Source organism: Puma concolor, chromosome D4, assembly GCF_028749965.1.
Source record: "Puma concolor isolate L17-30 chromosome D4, mPumCon1.1.hap2, whole genome shotgun sequence".
NCBI lineage: Eukaryota > Metazoa > Chordata > Mammalia > Carnivora > Felidae > Puma > Puma concolor.
In genome coordinates, this window is record NC_141679.1 from 93518643 (window position 1) to 93528608 (window position 9966).

General features: G+C 64.0%; 2 protein-coding genes across 2 annotated transcripts; one reads left to right on the forward strand and one right to left on the reverse strand.

Moving 5' to 3' along the window:
* Positions 1–505: 505 nt before the first annotated feature.
* PIERCE1 (piercer of microtubule wall 1) lies at positions 506–4422 on the reverse strand. Its single transcript, XM_086684472.1, has 3 exons — positions 3700–4422; positions 2803–2881; positions 506–928 (listed from the first exon to the last, which is right to left on the reverse strand). The coding sequence occupies exons 1-3, from the start codon at positions 3855–3857 to the stop codon at positions 740–742; spliced, it is 426 nt and encodes a 141-aa protein (XP_086540598.1). The 5' UTR covers positions 3858–4422; the 3' UTR covers positions 506–739.
* Positions 4423–4485: 63 nt separating this feature from the next.
* On the forward strand, positions 4486–7482 carry MRPS2 (mitochondrial ribosomal protein S2). Its single transcript, XM_086684471.1, has 4 exons — positions 4486–4588; positions 4862–4987; positions 5648–5777; positions 6366–7482. Exons 1-4 carry the CDS (start codon positions 4549–4551, stop codon positions 6949–6951), a joined length of 882 nt encoding a protein of 293 aa, XP_086540597.1. The 5' UTR covers positions 4486–4548; the 3' UTR covers positions 6952–7482.
* Positions 7483–9966: the final 2484 nt, after the last annotated feature.

Here is a 9966-nt window from a genome sequence, read left to right on the forward strand (position 1 = left end):
GCGCTGTCATTGCTACCCCACCCAGAAAATGCGTTATTCCCTGCCTGCTGGGTTTTTTCTTAACGTTTTACTGAACATTGGAAATGAACACAAAGGGAGAAGTCCCACGGACACATCACCCCCTCCAACCGCGAGAGGCGCTGGCCAGGCCCGTTCCACTCATCTGGCCTCCCGGCCCTGCCCCTCTCGGTGGCCGCAGGATGTCCCCGGGGACTCCACACCGGCCAGCATGCGTCAGGGACAGGGGGCTGTGTTCCTGCCCTTCTTCCCCGCACGGCCCCTGTCCTCCCTCCAGGCAGGGCATCCCACCCTCCTGATTTCCACCAAGGCGCTTTAGAACAGGAAACCCACTCCGGGATCTGTCTGGAGTGTGAAACGGCTGCCGAGAAAGACACGGGGGGCAGGGGAGGGGGGTGGGGGTTACCCAGGCCTTCCTCGTGCCAGGCCAAAACTTGGGTCCCAGGACGCCCACGGTCCTGTTCCCTGATTACAGGTGAGTCCAGAATTCTGGATGCTGCGACTTTTTTAATGGAAAGTCAAGCCACTAACATCCTTCCCAGCTCAGAAGTAAAACGCACACGTAGGACGTTACTGCCCCGTCCGCATGTTTTCCTAACGTAAAGAGCAAACATTGTCAGGGAAGGCAGTGAAGTCTGCACCTTCACGATTGGGCAAATTACGGGAGACGGGGGACAACGTGTCAGGTCATTGCTGCTGGTGTCAGGGGACCCCTGACCTCTCAATCGCAGATGGAGGGCCTGTTGACGTTGTAGCTGGGGTGGAAGTTGAAGCGGTCGTAGGAGGTGATGTAGTTGTCGGGACCCGTCACAACGCTCTTCTCCATGCAGACGTTGAAAGTATTGTTCCGGAACATCCCACCGGCCGCAAGTTGTCTGGAAAACTTGCCCGAATTTGGGTAAAATACTTTCTGGAAGTGGCAAGGGGACACAAGTATTAATGGGGTGTGCAGCCGGTCATCGGGCATTTCTGGAAGAACAAGAATTTGTAAGAAAATGTCGTCTCCGCTCCCAGGAAGCAGCGACGTCAGGGTGGGCAGAATGGCCCAGGCCGTCCCTGTTTACTTTTTTTTTTTTTTTTAATAATTTTATTGATTTATTTTGAGAGACAGAGAGTACACGCTCAGGAGGCGAGGGAGTGGGAAAGAATCCCAAGCAGGCTCAGTGCTGAGCCCGACTTGAAGCTCCGTCCTATGAACCGGGAGATCGCGACCTGAGCCGAGATCGAGAGTCAGACGCGTCAGCGACTGAGCCACCCGGGAGCCCCCAGACCATCCCAATTTATAGGTGACGTCTGGGAACACTTACTAGTAGCTCGTTACGCACGGACTGAAGGACTGCCTACGGGCCACCTGGGCATAGCACAGCCACTGCTGGCCCCAAGTCACCCCAGTTCTGCTCGGACCAACCGTGCCACCAGATACACATCTGGACCTCTCTGAATGTCAGTTTCCTCTTCTGCAGAGAAGAGACAAACTCGACACGCGTGGGTTTCAGCCCTGAGTGCGTACGCGAATCCCCTGTAGAGCTGTAACACGCTTCTGATGCCCACGCCCCACCAGTGCAGGGGTGTGGAGGGGGCACTGCCCTAGTGGGGTGAGGGTGCGGTGAGGACCACACCCAGACAAGCCTGAGCTCCCGTGTGCAGGCGCTAGGGTGGTGGGGATTAGGCCAACAGCACAGCATCATCGGGTGACCCTGGGGCGCCCGGGCCTGGGGCTCTGCCAGATGGCTCACCCTGGACAGGTGAGCTGTTCTTTAGCTAGCCTCCTGTCAAGATCGCTGGCTGTTGTGTCTCCTTGGCAGGAAGCGGGGACAAAGAGAAATGGCTTCCGTGCATGTTTTTAATAGACTGTCTTTTCTCAGGGCAGAGGCTGTGGGCTCCAGAGAAATTGAGTGTGGAGCGTGGAGTTCCCAGATAGCCATCATGGCCACCCCCCCCCCCGCCCAGGGCACAGACAGCCGCCCTGAGCGTCACTGTGCCACGTTTCTGACAGCTGAGCCGACGTCCACACATCCACACGTCACTGAAGTCCACGGCGTTCAGTTCATCAGCGTTCACTTTTCGTGTTGTATGCTTCAGCGGGATACCGTTACAGTATCGCAGAGAACAGTTTCCTCGCGGTATCATTTTTCTTTTCAATTTTTTTCCAATGTTTATTTTGGAGAGAGAGGCGGAGCGTGAGTGGGGAAGGGGCAGAGAGAGAGGGAGGAGACACAGGATCCGAAGCAGGCTCCAGGCTCCGAGCTGTGATCACAGCGCCGGACGCGGGGCTCGATCTCACAAACCACGAGACCGTGACCTGAGCCGAAGTCAACCCTCAACTGACTGAGCCACCCAGGCGCCCCAAATGTTTATTTATTTTTGAGAGAGAGAGAGAGAGAGAGACAGAGTGCGAGCAGGGTGGGGGCAGAGAGAGAGGGAGACACAGAATCCAAAGCAGGCTCCAGGCTCCCAGCTGTCAACACAGAGCCCGACGTGGGGCTCGAACCCATGAATCAGGAGGTCATGACCTGAGCCAAAGTCGAATACTTCACCGACTGAGCCACCCAGGCGCCCCCCGTTTTCATCTTTAAAACACTTCATGGCCAAATTCACTTAGTTATTTCTACCCAGCCCTGTTTCAAAAAGATTTGAGGTGCCCCCTCCCCCTTTGTGATGTTGGAACTTTGGGCCACTCCGGACAGCCCCCCCCCCGATGTGTTGCCCTTTTGAGAAATCCAGGGTTGCAGCCTCCTCCTGGAGATGCCCCCCGCCCCCCACATACACGTGCTTCCCGCTTACCGGCATCTCGTGCACGGTGGGGGCCCTGCTCCCGTAAGCTTGGTTACTGGTCCTGTACACGGAGACAGCCTCCTTGGTCCTGGCAGATGAGAAACACACTCTATTTTCCGTGCATTTATTCTAATTCTGCCCAAGCCGCGGCCTTAAAACATCTGCTTGATGGATGGAGCTCTGTCGGGAACGCCCCAGGCTGGCAATGCAGCCGTGAGCGTGGGCTCCCTTGGCCCGCAGGTTCACCCTCCCCGCCTGCTCTGCTCACCTCTGCCCTTACTCTCCCCCAAGGCAGGCCAAAGCCCTAAAGGCAACCCTCGCAGGGTCTTGGCACCTGCCTTCACTTCCTGGACAGGCAGGGAGGTCAGGAGCTGCGGCTCAGCTGCCACACCCCTGCTGGGGGGGGGGGGGGTTGGGGGTCGTCCACTCCGGAGCCGCTGAGAGAAAACACGCCTACGGTCTCTGATGCTGACCCTGAGTTGAACTGAGTGGCTGGGTTCGGACATCAGCTCTGTCTCATGCCTCCAGAGCTGGAGCGAGATACCACCTTTCTGCACCCCAGTTGTCTGTCCTGGGACAGGATAACAGCCCCCAGTCCACGGGATGGCAGGGGAGACTAGGTGAGGGAGGGCAGGGGGCTACCAACGTCCCAGGGTTAGCCATGAGCAGCTCAGGCGAGCCGGTGGCGGCGCCTCCCAGCCCAGAGAGGTAGGACTTATCCGGGCCACCCCGGCCAGTCCTGCACGACTGCAGGCCCCTCGCTTGTGCTTTCGGAGGACTTTCTCGCCCATTTGGTGGTAACAGCTGGGCGCGGGGCCAGGCCGCGGACTCGTGTGTGCGGGCCTACTGAGCGCAGCCGCCACCCAGCCCCAGCGCGGGCCCGGTGACCCCTGACTCCGTCCTCACCCGTAGCCCCGAAACCACTCCGGGTTGTTGAACCTGACTGGCAGATCCCCGTCTATGCGGTAGTAGTCGCTGGTTCTCTGCGGGGGCGCGGGCGCCGGGGCCTCCGGGGCCGGGGGCTCCGCGGCCTCCGCGCACTCTCGGGGGTTCGCCTCGGACATGAGCCTGACCTCAGTGGAGTCGGTGGGAGAGCTCAGGGGTCCGCGCGGCTTCCCGTTGCCAGGCGACGGCCCGGTCACCTGACTGGGCGGTCAGGTCTTAAAGGCGCCGCACCCACGGCCTTCCCGGTCGCTCCCCTACTGGCCGGGGGACCCCAGGTCTTGGCCTTCACCCGCAGAAGGCCCGCTTCCAGCTCCGCACGCCGCTTTACCGCGTGCCTGGGTGTCCCCGGCCCCGGACGTCGGGCCCCGTCCCCTCCGCCCCATACCCGGCCTCTAAATGCAGACTCCAGATGCGCCTAATCTTATGGGAGTCCCCCTGGGAGAGCGACGGGTTGTGCTGGACTGGCCCGAGGTGAGGAGGGCCCCCACGGGGACGGCGGCTCGTGCGGGGTGCAGGGGGCGAGCTGGGGGGACAGGGCCGGGGGACGCGCTCCCCTACACCCCGCGCTCGCCTCGACCCCGCCGGGCCTCTCCATCCTCCCGTGTCCGTGGCGTCCGGGCGGGCGGCGGGCCGAAGTCGGGCCCGGGGCTCACGCATCGCGGGCCTGCGCGGCCGGACCCGGGGCCGAGCGGCGGGGCGCGCAGAGGCACCTCCGGGCCGGCAGGCGGCGCTGCGGCCGGGGCGCTGGCGGCGGCGGCGGAAGGAGCGCCGCTCCCAGAGCTCGTCCCTGCCCCGTCCGCCCTCCGCGCCATGGCGCCCGCCGCGTCCGTGTCCCGCCTGCTTGGCGCGGGTGAGCGTGCGCGGGGTTCGGGGGGCCGGGGGGCGAGGGCGGGGGGCTCCGGGGGGCGCGGAGCACAGGGCGCGGGCGGGATCCCCGGGGACGCGGCGGGGATCCGGGCCGGAGGGCACGGGCAGGGGCGCGGGGTGAGGGCGGGGGGTGGGGACGGGGGGCGGCGCGACGCCTCCCAGGCCTGCGGGTCACGCAGCGCCCGCCGCGCGGGGACCCAGGCCCCCGCAGGGACAGCGGCCGGGCGCGCGCGCCACCAGCCTGCTCTCTCCCCAGGTGTCTGCGCCGGGCCGCTGCGGCCACGTCTGCTCCAGAGCGCCACCCCGGGGCGGGCCCGGCCTAGCGGCAGGACCCTGGCCAGCGCTGCGACCCCCGCCGTCAGGGAGCCCGAAGGCAGCATCGGTAAGGTCGGCTCCTCTGTGAGCCTAGGGTGTTGAGGGGACCGCGCCTGGCCTCCCCCGTTTGGGGTTGAAATCGTCTGCCACGAGGAGTTCTGAGTGCCCTGCCATTAGGTGTGAAGCCCCGGAGGGGTGAGGACCCAGGAAGGAAGAAGGGGCAGCCTGCCTGCGTCTCCTGCCCCCGGCAGCCCCGTGTGCTGGGTGCACCCGCACTGCACTTACAGTGGCCTGAGCTCGTGCCTCGCTGCCCTGCCCTATCATCCGCTCTCATCTGAGGATGGGGCTAAGGCCACTGTCCTCCCCGGGTGGGGGGAGGGAGAGCGAATGGTGGCCCATGTGGCTTGGCCCTTTGGGAGGTGCTCTCTGGACCGCTGAGCCCTCCCTGGATGCCTGATCAGGACCTTCCTCTGGTGACTGGGAGGCACGCCCAGGACCGGCCTGGGCCCCTCCCCTTTCTGGGTATAGACTTGACCAGGGTTACCCAGGAGCAAAGCCAGGGTCAGAGCCTGGCTGCAGCCCCAATCTCCTGGAAAGGACCCCGTGGCCTCTGGCACTTTGGTCAGCTGGAATTACCGGCCCTCCTCCTCCCCGGCCACGTTGCCTCCCTTCCACGGTTGGGAGCAGGGGGGCCGCAAGCCACAGCACCCTCTCCTCCCCACCCCAGATCTCAACGACAGGATCCTCAACGAGCCCCTCAAGCACTCTGACTTCTTCAACGTCAAGGAGTTGTTTTCCGTGAGAAGCCTCTTCGATGCCCGGGTGCACCTGGGGCACAAAGCAGGCTGTCGGCACAGGTGACAGACGCGGGGGCTCGGTGTGGTGGTGCCTGCGGGGCCCGGGGACCCTCCTGCCTTGGGATCCTTGGAGTCCAAGGCCCTTTTTGCACTGGCGCGTTTCGTCCTCTTCCAGACGGGGCCACTGAGCCCCGGGGAGGAATAGGGGTTTATTCTCAGACTCCGCTTTGGCCCCCACGCTGGACTGTGTGCTCAGGGCCCTCGGCAGGGGCACAGGGTGGAGGCTGGCGAGGGAGGCAGCGGTGGCGCATTCACACGTTCAGATGTGTGTGCGGCGTTCCTTCCGGTGGCATCCCCACGTGATGGCGTGTGGGTGCGGGGAGACTTGCCCGAGGCTTGCTGTAGCCCAGGCCTGTCCTGGTCACCCCGAACCCCACCCCACCCCCACTGCCTCCCGGCCATCACTCGCCAGACAGGGGCCCCCACTGCCGTCGTGGTCGTGGGTTGCAGACTGCGCCGTCCCCGGGGATGGTTGCCCCAGAGGGTCCTCCACGGAGGGCCCTGGCGGGTGGTGGGCATTCAGACCAGGAGGCGCCGAATTGGCCACGTGGACTTTGCTCACCCTTGCCTTTGTGGGGTCTCCGGCAGGTTTATGGAGCCGTACATTTTTGGGAGTCGCCTGGACCAGGACATCATTGACCTGGAACAGACAGCCGCGCACCTGCGGCTGGCGTTGAATTTCACGGCCCACGTGGCTTATCGCAAGGGCATCATCTTGTTTGTGGGCCGCAACAGGCAGTTCTCACACCTGATCGAGACCACGGCCCGGGACTGCGGCGAATACGCCCACACCCGCTACTTCAAGGGCGGCCTGCTGACCAACGCCCCGCTCCTCTTGGGACCCAAGGTCCGCCTGCCAGACCTCATCATCTTCCTGCACACGCTCAACAACGTCTTTGAGCCCCACGTGGCTGTGAGAGACGCAGCCAAGATGCAGATCCCTACCGTGGGCATCGTGGACACCAACTGCAACCCGTGTCTCATCACCTACCCCGTCCCCGGCAACGACGACTCTCCCCCATCCGTCCACCTCTTCTGCAGGCTCTTCCAGACGATCATCAACCGGGCCAAGCAGAAGCGGAGGCATATGGAGGCCCTGTGTCGGCTGCAGGGCCAGGAGGGGCCGGGGGCCCGGGGCGGGGGGCCAGCTGACCCACCGTCCCTGGGAGCGTAGGCCCGGCCGGACCTAGGTCATTCCCGGCGACGGGTCCTCTCCCTTGCCCGAGGAGAGCAGCAGCCACGCCTGTCCCTGAGCCAGAGCCCCTTGCCTTCCCCGGCCGCGGTCCTTAGCGGGTCCTGTGGCTCTTGACCTCGACTTGACCTCTTGACCCTGCTGTTAGGAACGGCTCCTGGCAGCCACCCCCCGCCCACCCCCGCCTGGGGCTCCACTCGAGACCCGTGGGTCCCAGCGGGTGCACAGAGGGCCAGCAGCCTGTCCGGAAAACACGCTCGTCCTGGAGTCCGGAAAGCCTCGCTCACACCCTAAATTCAGTCCCTTGTATGGCGGGGAGGCCCTCCCACCGAGTCGCCCTTCATCGTCTCCCAGACTGTGCCGAGGTTGGGCTGCGTCCCCCACGGTTTCTGGGGCTGTTCTGTAACCGGAGGCCGCAGGGCCAGCCACCCAGAGCATCCCATCCGGGAGGGGGCGGGCCGGGCAAAGCAGACAGCAGGATCCCAACGGAAATAAAGCTTTCACTTGGACGGATGCGGCTTTGGGGCCTGTGGGTTGCACAGTGCGGTTTATGTGCCTCTGCTCACCAGCGTGGCGTCCATCAGACCGCCGTGGGCTCCACGGAGCTCACGGTACGCTCAAGCTTCATGTGGTGTGGGGGGTGGAGAGGGCTCAGCCCCTGGGGACCCCTGCCCATCAGTGAGGCCGCCCCGCGGCGCACACACTCTCGTGTGCACGGACACCTGCCCGCCTGTGCTAGCCCGCGTCGCGCAGAAGCACACGGGGACAACAAGAGGGGGCCCGGTGTCCACCCGGCCTCTTCCAGGGTTGGGGCAGGGGTGCGTGGTGGAGGTCCCTGCTGTTTTCCGTTTTCCACGCTTCGTGATTTACAAGGTGCGGGGAACGGGGCGCCCACTTGCCCACCTGAAGTACGAAAATGCAATTTATGGGAAGGTAAGTGCAGGGGTCCCCCCGGGGCTTTCACCAGCAAGTACTTCCTGCTGACTTCTGACAGAAGTGCTTGGCCCCCCCATCCCTTGGAGCTCCAGAGAGGCCAGCTGTGGGGACCCAAGACCCTCAAAAGTGAGCACCGTATAGGACTATGCGGTGAACAGGGCCTTCCTGGGGCCTGTGTGGGGCCCCTGTGAGGCCTGCCGGTGGCAGAGAGCCCATGCCAGCCTCCAGAAGCAGGCCACGGTGGGGGGAGTGGGGGGTGGGGTGCAGCTTGGGTCGGCGCAGGACCGTGAGAGACACGGGAGGCGGCCCTGGCCCCTTTTCTGTCCTGGGTTTAGGGGCTGAATGGAGGGCACTGGTCGCCACCCTGCCATGCCACGGGAATTGCACCGACGGCCTGCCTGGCCCTGCCACCCTCTGTCCCCTGAGGGTCCCCTGGAACCTGTACAGTGAGGACCAACAGGGCTACCAGGAGTTGGGTTTTTGTTTTTGTTTTTTTGGACTGTTTATTTTTGGGGGAGAGCGCGAGCAGAGGAGGGGCAGAGAGAGAGGGAGGGGGCAGAGGGTCCGAAGCAGGTTCCACGCTGCCAGCACAGAGGCCGACCTGGGGCTCGAACCCACAAACCACAAGATCGTGACCCGAGCCGAAGTTGGACACTCAACCGACTGAGCCACCCAGGCGCCCCCTGGGGTAACAGGAGTTATGACTGGCCACCGCTATGCTCCCCATACTGGGAGTGCTGGGGGGTACAGGGCAGGCAGGGTGCCCCCTCCTGAGTGGATGCCTCAGGGGACACGCAGACCCAAATCATCAGGGCAACGAGGACCCAAAGAAAAGGCTCGGGCTTCTAGGACAGCAGGAGTGGGGGATTGAGGGCCGCTTCTAAACTGACATAAAGGTGACCCTGGCAGGAGGGCACCTCCACATTTGCCACCCTGGAGATGAACCCCAAGAGAGCCCAGGAGCGGCCAAAGGAGACAGTGAGTGTACTCGAGGCTGAGAGAGCTGGGGGGCCCGCTCCTGAGTCAGGAGAGGAGGGGTCGCGCCCAGCCCTTCCCCCCCTGCCGCCGCGGTGGCTGATATGCCCACTGGACCTGACACCGGGCCGTGCCCCGACCAGCGGGGGTCTCGAGGGAGCTGACCACGGGGACCAGAGCAAAGGCCTGGGAGAGCCGGGCTCAGGGTGGGTTTGGGACCAAGCTGAGGGTAAGTGCCATGCCACCAGTGAGGGCCAGGAGCTCGGGGTGAGTGTGGGTACGGAGGGGGCTCCACAACCAGGCCCGGAGGCGGCCACGGAAGGCCACCTGCCCAGAAGCCAACCAGGTGACTCCCCATGGTCCCGCCCACGGCTTGCACCTCGAGGGGGCATAGTCCCCACCCAAGGAGCCTGGGCTCCTCCCTACCCTCACCCCCACCGTCCAGCCCCAGCCTTGGCCAGGTGGGAGTCACCCTTCACGTGTTTGTAAGATTAGCGAAGCCACTTCAGGACGTGGACAGGATTATTTTTATACTGTATTTTGAACTGTCCCTCCTTTGTCCAAAACCTAGCCCAGTTGTGAAAATGATCCAGCCCTGCCCCTGGATGAGACCCAGAGGGTGTGGACGGCCAGTGCAGACACCCTGAGGCAGCTGGGGGACCCAGGGCAGTGCTCTCTCCTATGTCCCCCTCTCCCTGCGCACCTCCCAAAGGAACGCCACCACCCAAGAGGCCCGGGACCTGCCGCTCAGAAAGGGTGAGCGGCTCCCCGCCCCCTCCTGGCACCTTTTTGAGCCTCAGGTGTCTCGTGGGAACCCTGGGTGTCAGGAGGACCACCCCACATGGGGTCGTGTCCCACTGTTGGGACAAGTCCCCCACCCTGTGTCCAGCCCGTGGAGGGGGTTGCCTGGGGCTGCCGTGCTTCCTCTCTGCCTCCAGCCTGGGTGTCCCGTGCCTGGGGCAAAGCTGCTCTCGCCCTCGATTGTATATGGGGGACCCATCCTGGGGGTGGCCAGGGAGGGGTCCCCGACCCCCTCAGATGTCTGTACGGTGCTGGCTGGGCGTCGTTCACTCAACAAGTGGGCAC